This window comes from Sodiomyces alcalophilus, assembly GCF_042370955.1.
Source record: "Sodiomyces alcalophilus JCM 7366 unplaced genomic scaffold ACRALscaffold_5, whole genome shotgun sequence".
In the NCBI taxonomy this organism is placed as follows: domain Eukaryota; kingdom Fungi; phylum Ascomycota; class Sordariomycetes; order Glomerellales; family Plectosphaerellaceae; genus Sodiomyces; species Sodiomyces alcalophilus.
This window is the reverse complement of record NW_027263536.1, coordinates 363,128-385,865: the sequence shown is the minus strand read 5'-3', so window position 1 is coordinate 385,865 and position 22,738 is coordinate 363,128. Positions and strand designations below refer to the sequence as shown.

General features: G+C 56.8%; 10 protein-coding genes across 10 annotated transcripts; 4 read left to right on the top strand and 6 right to left on the bottom strand.

Annotated features, from left to right (window-relative positions):
* Window positions 1-403: 403 nt before the first annotated feature.
* On the bottom strand, window positions 404-1,127 carry ACRALDRAFT_2042721 (uncharacterized protein; the record flags this gene model as incomplete). The annotated part of the gene is made up of 2 exons (XM_071021279.1): window positions 404-761; window positions 850-1,127. The coding sequence occupies 2 exons, from the start codon at window positions 1,125-1,127 to the stop codon at window positions 404-406; spliced, it is 636 nt and encodes a 211-aa protein (XP_070873901.1).
* A 628-nt stretch (window positions 1,128-1,755) lies between these two features.
* ACRALDRAFT_2123894 (uncharacterized protein) lies at window positions 1,756-4,023 on the bottom strand. Its single transcript, XM_071023869.1, has 2 exons — window positions 3,768-4,023; window positions 1,756-3,660 (listed from the first exon to the last, which is right to left on the bottom strand). The coding sequence occupies exons 1-2, from the start codon at window positions 3,976-3,978 to the stop codon at window positions 1,907-1,909; spliced, it is 1,965 nt and encodes a 654-aa protein (XP_070873900.1). The 5' UTR covers window positions 3,979-4,023; the 3' UTR covers window positions 1,756-1,906.
* A 601-nt stretch (window positions 4,024-4,624) lies between these two features.
* Window positions 4,625-5,202, top strand: ACRALDRAFT_1094327 (uncharacterized protein; the record flags this gene model as incomplete). The annotated part of the gene is made up of 5 exons (XM_071019717.1): window positions 4,625-4,631; window positions 4,671-4,707; window positions 4,736-4,862; window positions 4,907-5,102; window positions 5,129-5,202. Coding segments are annotated over 5 exons (441 nt in total), but the record flags the coding sequence as incomplete, so codon positions are not given.
* ACRALDRAFT_2123891 (uncharacterized protein) lies at window positions 5,148-6,516 on the bottom strand. The gene has a single exon (XM_071023868.1). The coding sequence runs from the start codon at window positions 6,487-6,489 to the stop codon at window positions 5,245-5,247; it is 1,245 nt and encodes a 414-aa protein (XP_070873898.1). The 5' UTR covers window positions 6,490-6,516; the 3' UTR covers window positions 5,148-5,244.
* A 377-nt stretch (window positions 6,517-6,893) lies between these two features.
* Window positions 6,894-9,575, bottom strand: ACRALDRAFT_1077087 (uncharacterized protein; the record flags this gene model as incomplete). The annotated part of the gene is made up of 2 exons (XM_071018593.1): window positions 6,894-9,384; window positions 9,421-9,575. The coding sequence occupies 2 exons, from the start codon at window positions 9,573-9,575 to the stop codon at window positions 6,894-6,896; spliced, it is 2,646 nt and encodes an 881-aa protein (XP_070873897.1).
* Window positions 9,576-10,133: 558 nt separating this feature from the next.
* Window positions 10,134-11,412, top strand: ACRALDRAFT_211565 (uncharacterized protein; the record flags this gene model as incomplete). The annotated part of the gene is made up of 7 exons (XM_071023729.1): window positions 10,134-10,164; window positions 10,209-10,354; window positions 10,384-10,480; window positions 10,527-10,902; window positions 10,963-11,000; window positions 11,056-11,141; window positions 11,233-11,412. The coding sequence occupies 7 exons, from the start codon at window positions 10,134-10,136 to the stop codon at window positions 11,410-11,412; spliced, it is 954 nt and encodes a 317-aa protein (XP_070873896.1).
* ACRALDRAFT_1082508 (glycoside hydrolase family 31 protein) lies at window positions 11,196-14,722 on the bottom strand. Its single transcript, XM_071019321.1, has 2 exons — window positions 14,497-14,722; window positions 11,196-14,427 (listed from the first exon to the last, which is right to left on the bottom strand). The coding sequence occupies exons 1-2, from the start codon at window positions 14,579-14,581 to the stop codon at window positions 11,582-11,584; spliced, it is 2,931 nt and encodes a 976-aa protein (XP_070873895.1). The 5' UTR covers window positions 14,582-14,722; the 3' UTR covers window positions 11,196-11,581.
* Window positions 14,723-15,384: 662 nt separating this feature from the next.
* Window positions 15,385-16,493, top strand: ACRALDRAFT_2042716 (uncharacterized protein; the record flags this gene model as incomplete). Its single annotated transcript, XM_071021278.1, has 7 exons — window positions 15,385-15,611; window positions 15,695-15,725; window positions 15,778-15,821; window positions 15,898-15,956; window positions 16,026-16,070; window positions 16,131-16,196; window positions 16,294-16,493. The coding sequence occupies 7 exons, from the start codon at window positions 15,385-15,387 to the stop codon at window positions 16,491-16,493; spliced, it is 672 nt and encodes a 223-aa protein (XP_070873894.1).
* A 240-nt stretch (window positions 16,494-16,733) lies between these two features.
* Window positions 16,734-17,525, bottom strand: ACRALDRAFT_1071499 (uncharacterized protein; the record flags this gene model as incomplete). Its single annotated transcript, XM_071017871.1, has 1 exon — window positions 16,734-17,525. One exon carries the CDS (start codon window positions 17,523-17,525, stop codon window positions 16,734-16,736), a length of 792 nt encoding a protein of 263 aa, XP_070873893.1.
* A 692-nt stretch (window positions 17,526-18,217) lies between these two features.
* Window positions 18,218-22,646, top strand: ACRALDRAFT_1082506 (uncharacterized protein). Its single transcript, XM_071019320.1, has 2 exons — window positions 18,218-18,512; window positions 18,667-22,646. The coding sequence occupies exon 2, from the start codon at window positions 18,865-18,867 to the stop codon at window positions 22,426-22,428; it is 3,564 nt and encodes a 1,187-aa protein (XP_070873892.1). The 5' UTR covers window positions 18,218-18,512; window positions 18,667-18,864; the 3' UTR covers window positions 22,429-22,646.
* The last annotated feature ends 92 nt before the right edge of the window (window positions 22,647-22,738 follow it).

Sequence of the window (22,738 nt, the reverse complement as noted above, 5' to 3'; positions counted from 1 at the left end):
GGACGAATAGTGACACGCTACTTGTCCAGAGCCCTATGATGGCGAGGGCGCGCTGGACTCGCGCAGCAAGCGTAAAGCCGCGTCGCTCGGTGGTTGGTGCAAGATGCAGGGGGTAAAAGGGGAGACCTTACGTCCACTATTGAGGCATTAAAAGGTGGGTCACGAAACAATGCGACCCACTCAAGGTATTGGTCCACTTTATGGAGGCTCCCTAGCCGGTCCCTGGGTATTGCCAAAACAAACAACGCGAGAGTATGCGCCTATGAAGCCTCGATCTATAGTTAGGGTATCTAGAAAAACAGCAACATAAACCTGCAGGATTTGTCTTCCTTTGCACGCTACACCTCTTCGTGACCCAGTAATTCAACCCCACCAACCTGGGCCAAATTCTTAGTGTGAGTCCTCACAGAAACACGACGACCGCCGCCAACAAACCCCCGACAGCAAGCGACGAGGCGATCAGTCCACCGTTTCGCAGCGTTTCGGCCCCAGAGCACGGATCGCGGCCATTGCCACTATTTCTGTTCTTTCCCTTGCTGTTCTTTCCTCCCCGGTGGCAATTGCGGTTACTGGTGCCGCTGCCCGTCGGGACCCTCGCAGCTCCTCCGCGGGCATTGTCCTGTCGCTCCAAGATCGTGACGGCCGTGTACCATGCGCTTGACTCGGCTGGGTCGAGCACGGTAAGCGATGGTGTCGTTACGCCCGCCTGGGTGATGTTGCAGGTGGCTGATGCGCCGCGGTCGCAAACGTACGTGTCGGACCTGTGGTGAGAGAGAGCGTCAGCATGCGAATTTCTTTTGTGGAACACGACGTTTGAAGACCGTTTTCTCGCCATGCGCTTGTACTTACGAGAATTCGATGCGCATCGTCCCGTCGGCGTGGGTTAGCGTCACGCCGGTAAAGTCGCCGCAGGTGGAAGGCGACCCGACCGACCTAGTGCATGCGAGCAGGTACTCTGTCGACTTGGGTACGGCGGTGATGACGGATGCGTACATGTTGTTCCCTGCCGACGTTGGGCGCGACGGGAGCCAGAGGCTTGTTGTTGTCCTCTGGGTCCTATGTCGCTGGGCCCAGGCGCCTTGGCTGGCTGCCAGCAAGACTGCGGCGATGAGAAGGGCGATCGACATGTCGTAGGTTTCCCTGAACGGTTGAACCCTTCGTTTCGCTCGTCGCCAGATCCCGCAGTGAGATTTGTTTTATTTTAATTTTAATTTTCCCCCGCGACATGGGAGGTGCCTCTGTTGTACTTATGTTGCGCCACTGTTCTTGGCACATCAATGCCCTTTCCGTCCCTTGTCGGGCACACAGCCACGCTGAATCCTACGCTTCCAATGTTCCATTGGCAGCCAAGACAAGATAACGATAACGAGAGCAAGACGGGCGGCCTCTTTGAAACGAGTGGAAATGTAATCGTTTCTGCATTGACTTGGTACCGTATCCGAAGGTATCGGCATGCGGCCCGTTCCACTTCCGGTCTTCCAACTCCACGCCGGACCGGTGGCGCCGGGTTAAGCCGACCCGATCCGAAGCTTATCCCCGCAAGCCGTGAGATGAGATGTTTTTGAGTCGGATGTCTGTCGGTTGTAAGCCAGTCAAATAGTCCCAGTCGATCCGTCATCCTCCAATTCTTCTCCCAGTCAGTAGGCAGTGCACTATTCATTCGCGTGCATCATTCTCTGCAAAGGTGGCATTATTAGGAGACCGCATATTGCCCTAAATGGACGCAGTGTAAGGCGGACGTCAATCCTCAATGTTAGTCCTCGAGCAGGTGTCGTCCCTATACGTCGTCCTGGATCCTGATACACACTCAAGCCTGTACAGGCTTACTTTTCTGCATTTCCAGATGGCAGCTGACAAGTCCAATCTCATCCATCAAGGCCTCACACCACAATGCTCCCGGCCGTTCTCATATCAACTTCAACACGTGGCTGTTCCATTCCCGTAGCCAGTCCTCTTGGGGGTTTTGAAGAATCAGATATCCGACTCGTTCATACACTTCGTCCTCGTCATCGCCGCATCTACCAGGAACTCGCCGAACCACCAAGCATTCGGCAAATGTGTGCGTCTCCTCGTCTGCGTCAGCCGCGGTCGTATGAACCAGGACCACCATGTATTCCCCCCCATCCCACGCACCGGGATCTATCTCAAAGGCGCCATCGTGGTCAGCTTTGCCCTTATCCGTCGAACGGAGTGTGAGGAGAAACTCGGTCCCATCCTCCGCGACAATAACAAAGACGTCGGCAATCCAATCGATACTTGGATCCGCCTCGCTGTCACCTGTAATAGATTCATCCGGGTAGCACCACCCCATCCGGGGAAGCTTGTTGACCAAACCCGAGTGTACCACCTGCGCGCTGCGGACGAGGGGTCTCGTAAGCGCCTCGACGATAATGTGAGCAGACTCAATCTCGCCGTACGGATTACTCCTGTTCTTCGGAGTGATGGCGTGGTCCAGGAGCTTCATCTCCAGCGGGCTCGGCCGACACAAACTATTCCGGAAGCAGACCGGCCGGTTCGTCACGGTCCAAGACCACGACGGAGCCCGGTACGGCTTGACGTGCGGGCAGCCCTTCATTTCGCAGTACCACAGGAGACCGCGCCTAAAGTCGGAGCTCCAGATGCCGGCGAGGTAGTCACCCCCTAACCTAGGATGGAGCCGCTGTGCTAGACCGGAGAAGGCGGGTAGCTTGTCCGAGCCAAAGGTCAGTGTTCTCTGGTTGTACATCTGTGCCAATTCGTAGTAGTCTGATAACACTGCGTTGATATCGGAAGCCTTCCTGTCCGAAGGATTCCTAAGGATTTCAGAGTATAGCACGGAGGAAATGTCGTTGTAGGATTCGGTTGGAAACACGTTTCCGTGCGGAAGGCCGTCGGCCGACTGGAATCCACATGGACATCTCCAGTATATCTGGCGGGTGCCGTAGAAGATATGTCTAGGAGATAGCATGGACTCCTGTAACGTCCAACCCCTTGAGCATAGGGGACTCGATATATCCAACTGGCGTAGGTTTTCCTCTTGGCTTTCTTTCATCCCGACCGTTACTTCGATAGTGTCGTCGTCGTTTGGGTAGACTCTCAGGCGCACAGGCCGCGGCATAGGCCCCGATGATACCGTGGTGTCCGGCACGGGATTGAGGATACCAATGCTGCTTCCCTTGGACGACATTGCCGATATAGTCACCGTAGCATCTCTGTAAATGGTCGCCATTTTCTTGGACTCCTCCTCCCAGTCTTCCTTTGAGTCTTGAATGATGCATAACGAATCGATCCATAGGTAGCGCATTCCAAGCCGTCGGGTTATGATGATCGCGTCGAGGAAGTTAGCCGCCAGCTCTTTAACTGGGAGTGCGCGCTGAAAAGACAGCAGCGTCTTCGTGGTCAGGAGGGTATCGATGCGTCCTCCCCAGCAATGACTGAGCGCGACGTATTCCGCTCGCCCACCACCAGAGAGCAGGAGACGAGGACACTCGGATGGCGATTCCGAGCCGACGTCAATCACGCGGGTGGGAAGTCGAGGGATATCGTCGACAAGACAATTCATGTGGTTGTCCCGGCAGTCGGCAAGCCACCGCTTCGCAATCTCATAATTCGATGCGGAACCGAGGTCTGGGTCGACTTGGAAGCGGCCGATGCGAAACTTGTCGACAAAGACCGGATGCTCTGCATCAAGTTATAAGCCTGAACTTAGTCGAAAGGGTCGTCTGTCTGACGCCGACACGCATCGACTGCCGCTGGACCTGGCACTTTGATCCGGGAACCAAGCATACCTCGAGGAACGCTCAACACCAATGTAAGTGTCGGGAAACCAACTTCAAGCCCCGTTTCTTCGTCCCTTGGAGAATCCTCCCTGGGGCCCACTTGGACCAGAAGCAGGTCAAACACCCTAACCTCATCCAGGGACGTCCAGGCGAAGACATGGTCAGCGTTGATGGCCATCTTGACGTCTGTGACCTTGAGCTTCTTGGCTGCCATGTACATCGACCCCTCGATGTTGCAACCGGGGCCTTCCCAGCATTCGGGCCATCTGATGGTATCATATGTATTCGGGGAGCCCTTGAAGCAGTCCACGATGAGCCGACAAAAATCGCACCCGCCATCGGCCGACTGCTCCAGCGCATCGAAGGAGTCGTGGTGGCGGTAGAACTCCTCTTCCGGGAAATTGTGGCCGCTGAAATCGCGCTCCGCTAGGTGGACGAGGTGGCTGAGTGTCAGCCCCGAGCAGGGCTGGCAACGGGGCATGTTGGAGACGGACGGGGCGGACGGGACCAAGCGAGAATAGACGGGAATCCGTGGATCGTAGAGGCATTTTCCAGGCATCCCGATTTGCTGACGAGTATGCGGCTGACGGTAACCGGTTGCGCCAATAAATGAGGACCTGTCCAACTCCGATTATCGGCAGGAACATACCCACCATAGCGAGCATGCCGGTATTCTATTGTTTAGTTACGAAGTAGGTAAGCTTATACAGTGAAAAGGAGGGAAAAAAGAAGAAAAAGGAAAAAGAAAAAAAAAAAAAGGACAGAAACGAGAGGGCAATTGAATAAGCGGAAAACACGATGGATTAGGTGACTTATGGAGTAGTAATTGATTTTCATATCGCAGAAAATCAGCCTTGATATCTTAGATGCCAAGTTAAAACTAAAGACAGCATACCGGAAGGACTTTGACAGAGTGGTTCTGCGACTCGGCGCAGCATCACACTCCTCTGTGTTAAAAAGAAAACCAGGTGTCAGAGTGCACCTGGCCTAGTCCAACAAGATAAGGACCGTCCACTCAAGAACTGCACCCAGTCTATTACCGACAGCAGTCTTCTTCTCTCTCCGCCAAGGTCAACAAGCCCGTCCTCCGGCCTCAAGACGCAAGTGGGGCCGATCCCGGGCCGGTATTGTGGGGTACCCCTGAATAGGGGCGCGGGGCCGGACACTACCAAAGCGCCGTCGTCATCTCAGCCCCCAACAAGCTCCTCCATAAGATGATCAGCGTAACGGGAGCTCCCGTCAACTTTGCTCCCTATAAAGATTGGGACTCTATACCAGGCTTTGATACATCTCAGACCCACGTCATTGCTTCTGAGCAAGTTCGACGCTTGTTACTTGCCCACGGTCTGTCTGGACACCGGACGCCCTAGCCGGAAATACATCAAAGGTCAAAGAAAGCATAACAATTGCCATTAATCATACTCGAGTGACCGAATATGACCTTGAAGACTAAGGAAGCACAATAAATCGGGTCTGGCTGACTCGACTAAAACCGGCCCCTAGCCCACCTCCGCATCTTCTCCGTCACGGCCCTGGGCATCGGGGACGCCTGCTCCAAAATAATATCGTCATGGATCGCATTACCCCCCACGTCCAACTGCACCTCCACCCCCGGGTTTCGCCTCGCCACCTCCCCCGCAAACGCGACGACATCGTCGTGGAACACCTCATGCCGCCCCGCCGTGAGGTAAACCGCTCGGACAACATCCCCCCATTTTCCGAGCCAACCCAGGTCCCCCTCCAGAGGCGACAGGAAGGCCCGGTCAACGGTGTAGTCGTCATCGCCGATGGCCGGGTCTCTCTTGATGAGGTCGTCGGTCAAGGCCCGCACGAGGGGACCGGTGAGCATGTCGACGCGGTGGTTGTCGCGATACGACCGCGAAGAAACCCGCTCCGTGACGACAGGCGAGACGAGAAACGCGCCTGCGAGACGGCGACCACCGCCTAGTAGGCTCCCGAGCGGCGGGATGCGCGGGTGCGGGTCCACGGCATGCCGCAACGTCTGCGCCGTGAGGTTGCCCCCCGCCGAGTCCCCTCCAATCAGTAAGTCTTCAGGCGCGATCCCATGCTCTTGCAACAAGAAGCGCAGCGCCTCGACCGCCTCACGGAGCTGTTCCGGCTGTCGCGCCGCGGGGACGAGCGTGTACTGCAGCACGGCCACGGCAACGTCGATGGTGGTTTCCTCATGACGGCCATCGCTGGACTCGTCACCGCCGTCGATGTAGGCCGTCCACGCCCACCCCAACGCGGCACTGGTCATGGGCATGACGAACCCCCCGCCGTGGATGAAGAGGACAAACTTGGTCGCCGTACGGCGGTCGCCTAACCATAGGAGACGAGCACCGGTGCCGGGGACTGCTTCAATGTCTTCGCGTAGACGAGGATCATCCGGACCGCGTGGGGAAGTGCGCCGCTTGTTGGCAATCCAGGACCTGTAAACTTGGTCGTCTGGGGGGAGAAGAGTCTGAATGTGCCGGCCGGGAAAGGCCTCGAAAATGGTGCGGATGATGCATCCTAAGAGGGCTGGCCGGAGGGGTATGCCGCGGAGAAGAGCCAGGGGCAGGTTGAAGAGCACGTTGCTGGCCAAGTAGAAGGGGCCTGTAATGTTCGAGACGGTGAGTGAGACTGAAGAGTCTGGCAAGGACAGATTGGTTTGGAGTGGCTTACAAATAATGAGTACTCGAAAGATGAGGCTAGCCTTTTCGGCCAGGGAGAGCGGCGGATCAACCATGATCAAATGAATATTGCGAATGTTGGCGCGAAGGGCAGGGATGTCCAGGCCTGCGTTTTATTATCGATCCAACCGGTGTCAGGGATCACAACCGAGGCATAAATCGCATTACCTAACTGAGCTGAGCTGTATGTGGTTAGGTTAGTCTTGGCTGACACGCTCGTGTGTGCTCGCATCTGTGGCTGCACCGCGCATCTCCAGCTGGCGACGACCACGCCAAAACAGAACCTCTCTCGTGTACGGAATCTACCCCTACCATTAACTATGATCATAAATAGTGTGCCACTTATAGCTTACAACCTCCCGGCAAGTAGTACTCACTTGCTCCGCATTCCTCACTCCCTGACGGCCTAGTAATGATTGATCAAGATTCATCTCTCCTTTGCCGCCCGACCGCGACAATCTCACACGAAATCGCCTGGCCTGGCCTGACTGTGGCTGCGGGCCCTCCCGCTGAAAATGCTACGCCGTTGAGAAGCCGAATCGGCACTCGGACGGTGGATTGATGCGCTCGTGCCCACCCCGCGGCTGTCCATTTGTCGGAGACTGCTGGATTCTCCGCTGGTCCGACCGAGACGCTCCCGCCTCGTGTGTTCGCGGATGCTCTCGAGACGCGAGATTTGCGGCGTGCGTTCCGGCTTGCGGCTCTCGAAGACGTCTTGGAAGTCGGAGATGTTGGCCTCGATGGTGGGTATTTGGCGTACCGCTGGCTCGTTGTTTCTCTGTGGTCTCGCGCCGGGCAGGGCGCTGCCCGAATGCAGAGGCGCGGGCCCCGTCGCGGTTGTTGCCGTGGGCGCAAGCGAAGGCCCAGGCCCAGGCCCGATTGGGGTAGGGCCGTCGTCGTCGTCGGTTCGACCAGAGGCGTCGTAGGACGGAGGCGGTACCGCGGAAGCCCAGTGGATGGGGTACTCGCGAGAGCCACCGGGTTGGACCTGCCAGGGTCCCTGCATGCCGAGGTCGCGAATCTCCACCATGAGTTGGGCGACAAACTTGTTGTGCCTGGTCAGGCGCAGAAGCTCGTTTTGGTAATTCGTCTTGTGGAAAAAGATGAAGTTCATGGTGAAGGATTGGACGTTGTTGAGGGTGCGGACTTCGGTGAGGACGCGGGGCTGGTAGTCGCGCTTGTTGGCGAGACAGTACTGGAGCATGCGGGCCTTGAGCACCTCGATGCTGTCGGCCGAGGTGGCGAAGCCGAGGTTCAGCTCGACGACGTCGGCGAGGCCGGCGGAGCGGCGCTGGTTGAGGATGAACAGGTTGTTGAGGACCGAGTTGGGGGCCTGGACGATGTGGCCCTCCATCTTCTTGAACTCTGTGTAGAGGAGCGAGATCTCGGTGACGTAGTAGTCGTCTCCCTGGAGCCCGGCACCGGTGCTGCCGTAGACGGTGACACGGTCGCCGACGTCAAAGGGGTGCTTGACGAAGACGAAGATGATGGACTGCAGGAACTCCTGGGCGGTGGCCTGCAACACCCAGGCGAGACCGAGGACGGCGGAACCGGCCGAGGCGAGGCCGGCGGCGGCGGAGCCCGAGAGGATGGCGATGAAGACAATGATGGCGATGATGAAGATGATGAAAAGGAAGACCCTATCGAGCTTCTTAATGACCGAGTCGAGATCCTTGAGCGAGGCGGCGATGGCCTTGCGCTCGAGGTGGATGTCGTTCACGACAATCTCCATCTCCTCGATGCTGATGTCGCCGTTGAGGTCCTTGTCGAAGATGTTGAAGGCTTCCTCGGCCTCTTCGGGGGTGGCAAAGGCGGCGGCCACGTCCTCCGGGTAGACGGTCTCATGGTCGGAGTTGACGAGGGAGCGGAAGATGAGGCGGCCGAGGGTGTGGGACGATGAGGTGTTGCGGAGGAGCTCGGTGACGATGTTCTTGTCGTGGTTAAAGGTGGACTTGCGGCCGATGAAATCGTTGCCGACGCGGTTGGCGACGACGCCGGCCTTGTTGAAGATGTGACGGACGTGGTGGAGGGCCGCCATGGGGGTGCGGCCGGGGGGCGGATCCATGGCGTTGTCGGTGGTGTCCCAGATGGGGTCCTCGTGGGCGATGCGCTCCCTGGCGTAGGCGTAGAGGTGGACGAGGTAGTTGATGTTGCTCTTGTTGGTCTCGATGCGCTGGGCGTAGGTGCGCTGGTGGAAGCTGGTGGCGATCTGCTGCATGCAGATCTTCTCGATCCAGTTCAGGGTGGCCAGGACGAACAGGGCGATGATGACCTTGTTGACAATGTCCATCCACGAAAGGAAGATGGCGGGGTCCTCGCGGCCAATATTGTTGATGGGGCGGAATGTAACGAGGACGATGAGCATCCAGATGAAGAGGCTGGTATGCAACTCGAGGTTCCGACCGATGCCTTTCCACTTTTTGTTGTTGGTGGAACCCAACAGGGTGGCAAAGCCGCCAAAGAGGAAGGGCATGAGACTGGTGAGCATGCGCGTGCCCCAGAGGGTGCACCAGACGACCATGAGCCAGATGCCGAACCACATGAGGGCTACGCCGTTTTCGCCGCCCACGGTGGCAGCGGTGGCGATGTAGTGACCCATGAGGATGGGGATGAGCAGAAGGGCGGCGCCGGGCAGGAGGTAGAGGAAGTAGCGGAAAGCCCGGGGGAGTTTCTTTAACCAGCGGCGGACGAGGTAGCCGAATAGACCGGCCTTCTTTTCGGGAGGCGGGCGTTTCTCCTCGTCATGTCTTGGGGTCGCTCCAGTAGCGAAAATATCCTCGAGGTCGTCTGGTTGGCCGTGCCTCCTACTCCGCGAATGGGATATTTCATTCTCATGGTGGGAGACGATCTGCTCAGCACGCAGCAATTCGAGGTCGTCGTTTAACCGGTGGGCCTGGACACGGGAGCTTCCGGGCGACTGCAGGGCATCATCGGTGGGAGGGGCGAGGTGACTGGTATCGGGGATGCCATTGTTGATGGTGTTTAACCTTGGGCGTTTCTCGCTGCTCAGATCCCGAGAGTGGTTGGAGGCGGGTTGCTGACGAAGGTCCTGGGAGTTGTTGTCGGCCGGGTGGGAGGAATATTTCTCGTCGAGATGCTCGTCGATAGACTCGGGGTTGTTTATATTGTTGGAGGCAGCCATGATTGATCCCCGTGCGTGCGAGTCGAGCTAGGGGCGTGAAAAAGGGCTGCCGCTTAGGTGAGGATTCAAGGAGCCAGAGGGGCTGGGACGTTCAACGTGAGGCCAAAGGGAGCAAGCATCGAGACATCTAAAGAGAAAAGAAGAGACCAAGTAATGCCGTGCGGTATAGATGTATACAATAGGCAGATTTTCCAACAGGTATTGACAATAAGCGAAGGACCATGGACTCGTACACGAGATGGAGAGTCTAAAAGAGAATGACAAGAAAGGTAGGATGGTTCACGAAAGAGGGGAGAGGAATAAAATAAAATACAATAAAATAAAAGAACAGGAGATGATCAGGGAAAGATCAAGGCTGCATAGGCGTGGACAGCGACTGCTATGTATCAGGTCCAGGGCACAAAGTGGACCATGAGTTGAGGAAGGAGGACACTAGGGTCATCACTGCCTAGGTAGGTAGGCAATTATTGAAGTTCGTCCCCATTGCGACTTCCCGGAGCCAAGATTCTACTCGTTGGTGGTGGGAGAAGGTGGCATACTGGCGTAGGGTAATCCACCATGGCCAAGGAAGCCACGACCAAGCGGAGCTGTTGCAGGAGAGAATGTACCTAGGTGGATGTACCGTGCACACAGCACGCAGCTCATATCACAAGCCAAGAATAAGTCCTGGGTACGGTAGACCCGCCATCTTGCCACTTCCAGGTACGAAACAACGTCACGCCGGTAGTAGGTACCGTAGCTTGCGTCCACTACCTACAAAAGTACTCGGTACTCTGGGCGTCAGAACCTTATCTTCACAAAGAACCAGGGGGACGGGAAGTTGCAACGACGTCCATCATCCCAATATCGGATATCCGACGCATCGAACGAAAGGGGTCGGTCCAGGAACACCGAAAGACACAACTGTTCAATTGATAAATAAAATAAAGGGCTTGATAACTTGCTGCCAAGGCACACACATCCCTCCATATTTCAAGTACGACGTCATCTCAGGACTCGCAAGTTCCACCCTTCCCCACAATACAAATGAGATCAACGAGTACCATGAGGTATACAAGCGACGTGGCTATCTCAAACACCAACTACTCCACTTATCTCCACCCACCTGCCGGGAACCGGACCCAGGAACGCTCCATGAACCCCTGAAAAAGTCAACACCGTCCCGATCCGTTAGGAGCTACTGTCTTTCCCACCGTCACCGGCCCGGCATAAGGACAGTCTGCCGTCCGGGATGCCGGACTGTGATGGTTTTCTCCGTACCCACATTTCATCTCATTCCTGTCGCGCCGTTTTACGAAATACCCGCTAGGTCCCCTTGTTTCGAACTGTGTATTCGTAGTAGTGTACCGAGGATGTCTGCCTTCGTCGTCCGTGTTTGTGTTTGCAGTGTACATACCGGAAACGAAAAGGGAATAGGGGAAATGGGTGAAAGGCAATAAAAAATAAAATGAAAAAAAGGGACAAAAGACCACCTGTACAGTGATTATTAATCGAGACACGCTACACCCACGCGTTCAACGCGCAACACTATATTCGTACGACCTTACACAAGTATCGACGCCCATCGTTGAGATTCGCGCCGATTCAAGACAAATGGCGTTAAAACTAATATATATATATATATATATATACATATAGTGTATATAAAAAACCACAGACTGACATTTTCGCTCTGATTGTATCTCAGACGCTTGTCGATCCTGAAATCGTCAGATCAGAGTGCGCTTGTCTCCTGGTTATGCAGATCAGGGACAGTAAACTGTACAAACTCCTGCTGAAGGCAACGACACCATACCCAGCCCACCGTTTCCGTTTCTGTCCGTATACGTCGTGTTAATAGGCCTTTCTTTTTCGCTGTCTGTCTCTACCGCCCGTCGTAATTCACTACATGCTTCCCAGTTTCTGCCGCCTACAACCTCTGCTCGCCGGGGGCATAGTACAACAACCTCAGTACAACGCCTCAAAGGCGACCTCGCCCAACACTCATCGCATGACCGCCCGGCCACCTACGCAAGCTTCACAGTCCAGTCCTCCCCAATCCGCGCTCCCACACGGCCCACCACCGCGAACGCAGCCCGCCCCTTCTCCGCCGCATGGTACTTGACCGGCACCGTCCACGTCTCCCCCCCAGACTGCACCGTGACCTCCTTCCTATCCCACGCAGCCGGCGCCCCAACAACGATGATCTTATCGACATGCACCGCATCCATCGCCTTGAGCCACGCGCCCGCCTCAACAGCCCGCGTATCCCGGCCCTGGGCGTCAACCGACGTGATGCTGCCGTCCGCCATGCGGAATGCGCGGTGGATAAACTGCCCGTTCTGGTAGTCGTACGAGTCGCCGTCGTCGACGTAGAGCTCGCCCTCGGCGGTGCCGGCCTTGTTCACCGTCACCACCAGCGTGTAGTCGTCGAACCGCATCAGCTGGGCCGACCGGCGCGGCGTGTCGCGGCGCGGGATGATGTGTCCGCCGCGCATCAGCAATCCCGTCCTGTCCAGCGGCGCCGACACCGTCACGCGCTTGCCCCTGGACGTCTTGAGCGGCTGGTACGTAAAGTAGTCGTAGTAGATCTCGTCGTCGGGGATGAAAATGTCCACCGACTCCGTGTCCTTCTCCACCACGGGCTTGTGGAGGAGACCCGTCGAGCCCAGGAACAGCTGGTCGTCGACGCCGAAGCCGGCTTCCTCCGAAGGGTGCGTCCAGAACATGGGCCGCACGATCGGGCTGCCGTCGCGGTGAGCGTGGAAGAAGGCCGTGTACCACGCAGGAAGGAGGCTGTAGCGCAGACGCACGGCGGCCGTGACGATGCCCCGGTACGGCTCGCTCAGCAGGTACGGCTCGCGGCGGCGCGCGTCGATGTGCGCGTGCGCCCGGAAGAAGGGGAAGAAGGCGCCCGCCTGATACCACCGCGTGAGCAGGTCCGACTCGGGGTTCCCGAAGAAGCCACCCACGTCAGAGCCTCCGAACGGGTAGCCGGCGATGCCCTGGTTGAGGATCATGGGCAGGGACATGGCCAGGTGGCCCCAGTCGGCCTGGTTGTCGCCGGTCCACATGGCGCCGTACCGCTGAGACCCGGCGTAGAAGGAGCGGGTCAGGACAAACGGCCGCCGGAGCTCGCCCGGTTTGCGGCTGAGCAGGGCCTGGAAGGTTGCGTTGTGGAAGGTCATGCCGTTGAGGTTGTGCACGTCGCGATGCTCCCAGTCGCCATAGTGGAGATTGTCCTTGGGCATGGTCACCTCGGGCCCGTTGAAGACGGACGGCTCGTTCATGTCATTCCAGATGAACGTGTTCTCCAGCGTACCCTGGAACTTGTCGTACTTGAACAGCGTCGCCCACCACTCAATCGCCTTGGGGTTGAAGCAGTCGACCCAGTGGGACGAGCCGGGCCAGCACCAGCCGTCGTAGTTCTTGTCGTCCTTGTTACGCACGGCGAGGTCTTTCGACGTGAGTTCCGACAAGACGCTATAGCCCTCCTTGTTCTTGATGTGCGGGTCGATGAGGAGCACCAGCTGGCGCATGCTCTCCTGCAGCTTCTTGCCCATGGCGATGGGGTCCTTGAACATGTGCTCGTCCCAGGTGAAGAACTTGCGGTCGTCGGTATACTCGAGATCCAGCCAAATCACGTCGTAAGGGATCTTGTAACGGTCCATTCTGCGATCGACGTCCTTGACATCGTCGTCGGAGACGTAGTTCCAGCGGCACTGGTGGTAACCAATGGCGAACTCCTGGGGCATGGTCGTGGTGCCCGTCAGTTGGCTGTAGTCCTTGGTGATGTCGTGAGGCGTCGGCCCGAGGAAGACAAAGACGTCGAGGAGACCGCTCTCGGACATCCAGTGGGTGTGCGTCGTCGTCGTCTTGGCCAGCGGATTGGAACTGGCCTTGGTCTTGGTAATGTCCACCCAAGTCTCGGCGGCGTTGAGCCAGAAGACGCCGACCGAAGACTGCCTCTTGTGTGCCTGCATAAAAGGGATCGACCCGTACAGCGTCATGGGACTGTCGAGGATGTACTCGAAGACGTCCGCGTTGTACAGCCGGTAGGGATCCGTGTACTGGCCTTCCCCACCGCGCGTTTCTTTCAGGGACATCGAGCTGGCATGCTCGGGAATGCCGTACACGTGTTCGTAGCCGACAAAGGAGATGTCCAGACCCACGCTCTCCGGACCTCTGGGCTTCGAGTCGGTGTTGCCACCGAAGAACTCGTCCCACCATGTCGTTTCGTCCTCGCGCTTCACTGGCGGTGGTGCTTCCTCGAGTGGCTTCTGACCCTCCGTGTCGGGGTCCGGGATTTCGTAGATGTAGTCCACTTTCGGTCGCCAGTGCTCCACATTCAGCAGACCACCGTCATTCAGTTTGATGTGGGTGGCGCCATCTCGCTTGAAATCGATGCCAAAGGGCGACAGACGGATCACGGCTTCGAAGGAAGACGAAGGGCCATACTTGACAGTAATCTGGGACTCGTCCTGGTGCGTGACCTGGGCATTACCATCGAGGGTCAAGCCGCCGACAATGACTAGCTGTTCGGCTTCGTTGTAGCGTTCTTTTCTCGCCCTTGTGTCGTAGCGGAACTCAACGTCCTTCTTCTGTCGCCGTTCTTCGTCGACCGTAACTCGCGCCGTGCCGGATTCGAGGAAGGAGACGGTGATGGGAAGTCGGACCGTCTCTTTCTGATCGTTGATAGTCTTCAATATGACGGCCTCGAGCTGACCATCGCGAAAGGAGGCGGATTCTGGAAGTATTTCGTATGGGGAGGTGAATGAGGAGCCTTGCGTGCTGACGTCGTCGGCATACTGTCTGTTGCGTTTGCAGAAGCCGGACTGGTCGCACTTTTTAAAGTCGGTTTCCTTGACAGCGGCTGGGGGGAATCGTCAGTTCGGAGCCCATCATACCATTAGAATGCAATGGGCAGAGAGGGAATGCGTACCAACTGGCTGGAGGAGATGGCCGAGGGACACGAGGCCCAGTAGAGCTGTCCGTTTCCATGACAGCTGACCTGACCTCGACGCCATGGGGATGGAGGGAAGAATGACGACGGAAACGAGATGATGAGGCAGTGGCCACAATGAAGGGAGAGATGTTCTTAGGTAGACGTATTCATTGGGCGAAGAACGTCCTGTGGAAGAAGCCGCTCTCGTGTCCTCGTTGTAATGGTGGGTTGAAGGTTGTCAGGAGCTTGAAGCTGAGACTCATGGATCCCAGCTTCCTCTGCTATTCCTCTTTGGGTTAGCGTAACGAGTGTTAACGATTGCTTAGAAGAGTAAACGGGATATATAGATATTTGTCGGTTTAGTCGATATAGCCTCCGACCTAGAAACATTTATCCAGTGGGTTTCTGGAAAGAAGTTGGTTCCTTGTTGATTTAATTTAGTTTGGAATTCCTCCGAAGCATATAATATCTATAAGGTAAAGGCTGGATGGTGCGGAAGAGATAGACTCGGCGAATCTAGACAGTCCTTTATCGAGTGTACCGATCTGTCGGGGCCAGCCACGGGCCAAGTGGCCTTAGAAGGGTAACGAAGAGTCGCGTTGGAATTGAACGGGACACTCCCGATTCGAATTCAGCTTTGGCACAACAAAGAGAACCGAAAGAAACCCCGACCATCTTCACACCAGAGAGACTCGTCCTACTGTCGATTGCGCCTACCTTGTCCCCAACGTCCTTGAAGCTGCCTAGGTGTCATGCTCTCAACATTGCACGCTCCCGAGTCCAAGCGACAACGACGATAGGGGATTACCGTACTACGATTACCCGCGCGATTACCTAATCATCGGGCGCTGTCGAACACGAACCTGGACATCAAAACCAATCACAATGCCAGGGCCCCGCCATCGGGAGGCTTTGGGCCCCGCCCCCTCCACGGCCAAAAATTGGTTTGGGCACATTCTCTTCTCGCTCACCGTCGCCCTTCTCCTCTTCCTCGTCGTTTTTCCACAACAGGATCCTCGCCCCAATTCACCTGCCATCCCTCCAGTCACCGACATACAGAACGTAGCTGTCCCTGTACCTACCCCCGAAACAAAAATGACTACCGAGCGGACGTAAGTCTATCTATCTACTCCTTGCCTCGTCCACCGCCGTGAGCAGAACCAAGCTGGCAAACCGATACTAACGGGAAACCCAGTTTCATTGCTATCAAGCCTGATGGCGTCCAGGTAGGACCCAGGAGACCTCTACGAGAATTCGGCACACTCTGACCAATACCAGCGTGGCCTCGTTGGCCCCATCATCTCCCGCTTCGAGGGCCGAGGGTGAGCCACAATCCGTAGTCCATTGCCAAGGACTCGCTCAGCCGATATGGACTTGAACTAACGCTGCTACTACCAGCTTCAAGCTCGTCGCCCTGAAGCTTGTCAGCCCCTCCAAGGACCACCTTGAGACTCACTGTTCGTGGCCCCATTCGGGACTATACACCGCCCCTAGGCGTCATCCATGTTACTGACCAACCCCGTTAGACGCCGACCTGAAGGAGAAGCCTTTCTTCCCCGGTCTGATCAACTGTATGTTCCCGCGCCATTGGATCCCTTGATCTGTCTCTTGATACTGACCCTTGGCCATAGACATGCTCAGCGGCCCCATCGTCGCCATGGTCTGGGAGGGCCGTGATGCCGTCAAGACTGGTCGCAGTACGTACCTCCACTCTCCCATTTCTCCCCTTTCTGCATGCTTTTTCTGCTGTCCCATGAAGCGTAACGCGTGCATATTGCTAACAATGGTCCTTAGCCATCCTCGGCGCCACCAACCCCCTGGCCTCGGCCCCCGGCACCATCCGTGGCGACTACGCCATCGACGTCGGCCGCAACGTCTGCCACGGCTCCGACAGCGTCGAGAACGCCAACAAGGAGATCGCCTTGTGGTTCAAGGATGAGGACCTTGTCAGCTGGAAGTCGGCCCAGTTCGACTGGATCTACGAGAAGGCCTAAACAACCTGTCGCTCGCGCAACATACGGTGGCAACATATAAGTGCTGCAATCTAACGCCTGCTGGTCACTCGGCCTGGGTAGATTTGGCTGAGGATTCAGGATAGAATAGATCGTCCACGTCCCTCGTCGACAGCAGGAGGCGTTGATTCTAGGCAAACAAGAAAGAAATGAAAAGAATTCTCGTCCAGAAGAACCGCGTAAGAATTTCGGTGTGGTAATTTGGCCCTGTAAATTCTCGCTCTACCGTTTTCGGAGCGTATTCCGAGCTCGCACCATGACGGCAGCGAACCAAGGCGTCCCCCAAACACTGACGAGAATCCGCGCCGGCAGCAAGGCCTTGGTGATGGCCCAGGCCAGAGCGACCTCCACAACGACTTTGTACTTGGCATCATCGCTGCGCCACTGCTCCAGTACATCGCGTGTCTCTTTTGCCGTCTCGGGAGTGGCTCTTGTACGAGTAACTGCGATCCCGCCTGTCACGACTCCTTCGTCTTTCGTCCACCCTTTTTTAACGCTATGCGTCTCGCCCGCGTGAGCTCCGGCAGCCAGGGCACCCGATAATGTAGCAGCGGTGCCATGGTCGTGCTCTTCGCCTACCGCGTCCCGTCCTGCCGACGGTCTTGCATCATCGTCTTTATGGTTATCGTCGCGCCCAAAGCCGAACCAGCCCTTGCGGGTAAAATATCGCTCGGCCTTGGCGGCGCCATCGCGGACGTGGGCAGCCCAATGGTCGGTGACGTAGTCGAGGGGCGCGATTGTGGTGTAGTGGAAGAGAGCGAAGAGGGCGAGGAGCGGCACGACGGCGGTGATCTCGTGGAGGACGAGGAAGGCGACGATGTGGGAGACGGGGGCACGGCGGAGGCCGGTGGTGTATTTTTGTAGGCGGGGCGGGAGGCGGTTGAGGATTCGGTCCACGCGGCTGGTTTTCACGTCGGAGGAGCGGCGGGTGGTTTGGACTCGAGGTGGACGAGGGAGACGGAGACTGTTTCGCAGAATGGGACGCGCATTGGTGAAGGCGTGGCGTGAGAACATTTTTCCTTTTCGTTCTTATGTTCCCTTTTTTCCTTTTTTTTTTTTGCAATTCAATTGTACCCGTGGTCACGCCATCATCGGTGATGAAGTCGAAGTGGTTGTGGTGTTAAAACATGAAGGCTTGGAACTTGGCGGAGATCGAGGGAACTTGCCTGCGTACCTATTTTCATGTGATTGGCAACTGGCGGCAGCCGGCAGTCTGTTAGTCTTCCTTGGCTGCTTCTGGAACGCGGCACATCTTATCAACGTCTTAGTGTACTATGCGGGCCACCCTTACTATTTCAAAAAAGAAAAATTGTGAGAAAAAAAAAAAAAAAAAAAAAAAAAGAGAAAGATATTCATAGAGCGCTGCGCCTGTTTCCCAAGGCATTATGGGACAGTCCATCCATCCAGTGGTGCGGCTCCGTGGCCCGTCCAAAGTCAATGGCAGCTATTTTTAGCCACGCCGTTCTGCGCTAACGGCAGAGTCAACCAATTGGATTCCTGCAGCTCAGCCTCGCGGGGCTCCCCAGAAGGGCCGTTCACTCTCCCCTCTCCGCCTCCTCTCCCCCGTTCATCACAGCCTAACCAACCCCTGGCGCAACTCGAAATAGACCATGATGGCACTGACGCGGAAGAGACCGGCCCTACCTCGTGCTGCTTCTGCCTTCAACCGCTGCCTGGCTGTCCCCGCTCCTCAATTCAGCGCAAGTCTTTGAGCTCTTTTTCTTTCTCTTTTTTCCTTTTTTCCTTCTTTTTTTCCCTTCAACCGCAGTCACAAGATCGTCGAACACCGGGTTTGCGGCATTGCTGGCCATCCTACCAGTTCTCGCCTGTCACGTCTCGCGGAGCTGTCCGCTAGGAGAGGAAACAGCGTGAAGTCCAGGTCATCGCTTGCCATGCCTTGTCGGTTTCCACGCCCTGCACTTGGAGTTGCGCATGCCACCACGATACACCCCAGCATTACAATAATCACCGGAAAACCTACAGATTTTGGGGGTCATGGTCGTATGTCCGTCCATTCCACTATCTTCCTCTGTATCTCCCTGGCCTGTTTTTCTGTCGGTACTTGGCGCGAATATGGCGAATCTTCGGTAGCAGACTCAGACTCTCGTGCGCTGCGCCGCATATTCTCGCTCTGCTAATCAACATGTCTCTTAAGCGCGGGTGGCTTCAGTGCGTAAGGGCCTAACTCTTCGACGACCTACGATTGCGAGGTTGCACAGAATCCATCTCCTCCAAAACTTGTCTCGTATAACACGGCCATATCCACGTCCTCAGCGGCGGAAGGTGGTGCTCTAGCACAACCAACACTTCTCTGCGCCCCTCCCATTGCTCGATTCCCAGGATACATTGCACCATGACCACCCTCCCCGAGGGTTGGGAATTCGACTATGACGGTACCAGATGGCTCTACCGCTACAAGGCGAACGGTCATGTCCAATTCCATTTCCCTACCGAAGGGGACGAGTTTCCCGACTTTGTCGCCCCCGACGCCCCTCCCGCCGACCTTGCCCCAGAAGAGAAGCTAGTGAGCCAGCAGCAAGTCAAGAGGAAGACATCTCCGGGCGGAAATGACCAAAAGCCGGGCATCAAAACCGGTATGCGGGCGACTGCCGGCCCCATGGGTGCCATGGAACCTTTCGACAAGCACGACGACGACGACGACGATCAAGACGATGGTGGATTTTACTACCAGCCCGAGAGCTTCATGTTTCTTGGCCCCGGATCCTACCAGGACATCAGCCCCCTGGGCGAGGAAGAAGGAGAGCGCCAAAAAGGGCAAACAAAAGGGGACGAAGACAGGGTTGGAGATTCCACAGAAAAAAAGGACAAGGGTACGATTCGAGATGGTCAAACAGACGTCATGGACCGGCAAGATGCTGGCGACAAGTCCAAAGTGTCACCCATCCACAGTGAAGCCACGACGCCTTCCGTCACAAGCAGGGAGATTGTCAAGGCAGCCGAGGTCGCGCCCCGGTCGTCCCAGCCAGGGCCCGTCGTTACCGCCGAAATCCAGAATCTTCCCGAACAAGACGGAGCTTCGGCCACGGCTCCCTCGGCCGTCGTCCACCTCGTCGATTCGCGTGAGATGCCTCACGAGCTTCCCGCCGAGTCGCCCCGGTATCCGATCGGAACCGTGTTCGAAATGCCCACGGAACAGACCCCCTTGTCCCGTAGCGAGACGCACCCCGAACCTGTCGAGATGGGTGACCATTCCATTCTAGCGCCCATAGAAACCGGCATGGCCATACTGGAGGTCGGTATTGCTGAGCTTCCCGAGCAGACGAGCCCCGTGGAGCGAAGGGAGCCGAACCCAGGCAATGATGAACTGCAGCAGACCAGTCTGTCGGAGGAAGACCTTCAGAAAGCCACTTTTGGTACACAGTCTAGGCCGTCGTCAAATAGGAACACGTCGCAAGTGCCGTCGCAAGCCAAGTCCGATCCACTTCCACTCGAATCCCAGCGCATTGCTACCCAGGCGTCGGAGGAGAAGCAGGAGGCAAGGTCGTCTATAGCTCGGAACGAGTCGCCTGCTAAGATCACCCGCAAGCTGCCAGCCGGTACGAATCCCTCCGCCAACGTAAACCCGCAAGGAGGCGCATATCGGCCTTTTGTGCCCGGGGCTGCGGGGCCTGCTCCGGGCATCACCGAGGCGGCTGCTCATGCGCACCGGTCCATGCTACAAGAGCCGTCGATGATATCCGCGCGCGCCCCGTCCGAGTTTGACCGTCAAAGCATCCTACCCGCGCGCCAACCGTCCCAGTTACGCCGTAAGAAACCCAACGACGCTCCGTCGTCCACATCTGGCCATGTTCCTCAAACGAACCAAACGGAGGAGCCGAATCCACTGCCCGAGGCCCATCCCGGCCAGGCGAGCCACGAGACCGCCACCCAGAGCTCGCTAACCCACGTCCCTTCGGTACTTAAGCCAGCCCGTGGCCGGATACCGGAACCCGCTCAGGCGAGCCGTCATCACCTCGAGAGACAGACTCATCGCCAGCAGGCAAGGTTCATTGCGCCCCCACGGCCATATTACGATCCCTCTCGCCGCCAACTGCAGAGAAAGGATCCCAGGCGTGCAAGCGGGCCAGGAGAACCCCCGGCGAGGGCGAAAACCGACTTGCCTTCTAGGCCGCAAACGTTCATCTCATCACAATCTGGCCGACCACCCCTTGAACCGCGGTCGGGTGTTGAAAGAGTCTATACAGAGCCTGTTCAGCAACCTCCTGTCACCCTGCCGCCCGGCCATGTGAACTCGTCGCACAACCCGGTTACTTCACATGCGGAAGATCGACAACCAAGGCCTGTGCAGCCCCAGCGGTCTAACACAGCTCAGAGCGCATTTTCTGTCACGTCCCAGGAGTCCTTCGCCGTCAGCGACGTTTCTTCTCTCGGACCACCTTCTAGTGGCACATCATCCAGCCGGCCTCTGGAGACGCCTTCTCCTCTCGAATCGCCTGCTGATTCTTCTCACCCTTCTGGCTCTGCCAACCCCAACACCACTTCTGGAGATTCGGCGCACCGGCGATATTCAATGCCTACCGAGTATTTTACGAATCGATCCCAACACCAGCAACTGGCCATTCCTACCCGGCCAGATTCTGGCCAGCATAGCAGGCAAGCTTATGGGGCTCATGGACAGGAAGGTGGTCAGCTCCCCAGGGAATATGCTGAACAGTACAATGAGACACCGGCCCAAGGAGCTGCAGCGTCTGGGCGACCTCGGCAACCCGTCGTGATACCACCCACACAACAAACCCGCCGAGCTAGTATTTCCACGCCCACCGCAACAGCAGGACATGTACTTCACCCCATCCAGGAACATCCGGAAGGCGATTATGTACCTCGGTTACCACACCACGGACCTTCCAATCTGCTGCCGCGATCCTCGCTCGATGTATCTCGGTCTGGGCAACGAGAACGCGCGACGACTGTCCCCCCAAACTTGCAGCAACAGTATCCTTCTGAGGAGGGGGGTCCCGGGGCTCCCCGGGTAGGGATGCAGATCCAGGTTCCCATGCATCCACAGGAAGGTCCCAGCGCAGAGAAGGAGAAGAAGGAAAAAGGCAGGTGGTTTTCAAAGCTCAAAAAGTATCCCAACAAGCCCGGTGTCTTGCAGAAGCAACCTCGGACGGGCATGCAGCAGCCAGCAGCGTCGACGTGGTCTCAGCAGCCGCAGCATCCTCAACAATCACCGCACCCGCAACAGCCGCAACACCTACAACAATCACAGCCCCCGCAACAGCCGTATCCCATACCGTTTCCTGTCCAAGCAAGCCGGCGGCAAAGGAATCCAGCTCCCCAACCCCCAACTCCTGCGGACGCATGGGTCAACGGAGCCCCTTCCCGTGCTGTCCATCCCGGGGCACCTCAGATGCCAACGCCACAGTCAGGGGGACCGACACATCCCGTAACTGATCCTCCCCTCCACCACCGCTCGTCGTCCACGTCCGGTCCAGGTATCAATTCAGATAAGCCGAACGGAATGCAAGCCGGTTTCCCGAAAGCCGAGTCGCCCGCCACGTTCAACGCATCACAGCTGGACCGCCAAGCGTCGACGGCATCCTACGCCTCGTCAGTCATGACGGTGGATATCTCCGAAGCCCGTGCCCAGCCCATTCTGCGACCACAGCTCGTCACCGTTTACCGAGCAGGTCCTGCTCCTTCTCCTGCTACCGCTACCGCACCTGCCGGGCCTCCCAGCACGGCTTCGTCGGCGGCTCCACAAGGTCCCAGGGCATCCATGGACGGATACATCACGGGCGCACCCGTCTTCTCGAGCCAGGAACCCCAGAACGCAGAGGCAACGCAGAAGGAGAACCTTAGGAGCAGACCCAGGTCTAATCAATGGGCGAAAAGGCCGGCGGCTGACTACTCGGGGGACGACTGGGGTGGTGATGGATGGGTAGAGTACCGGTGACGAACCGGCGGGTTTGACTTTCTTCTTGTTCTTCTCCTTATTTTTTCCCCTTTTTTTTCTCCCTTTTCCGTCTACATATTGGCGATGTTCCATTTCTTGCGCATTATATACCATGGGCATCTTATCAGCATGGATACCATTCTGCTATACCATTCGTTTCTATAGCGAGCACATGATCAATTCAGCATATTTCAACGGCCCCTTGTGGCTTTAAAGAGCAGAGGATGGCATGTAAACCTCACGCCTGTGGCGCTGCTGTTCCACTTGGTAGGTCCGACAGTATTTCCATTCGCTCATCGTTTTATGTCAT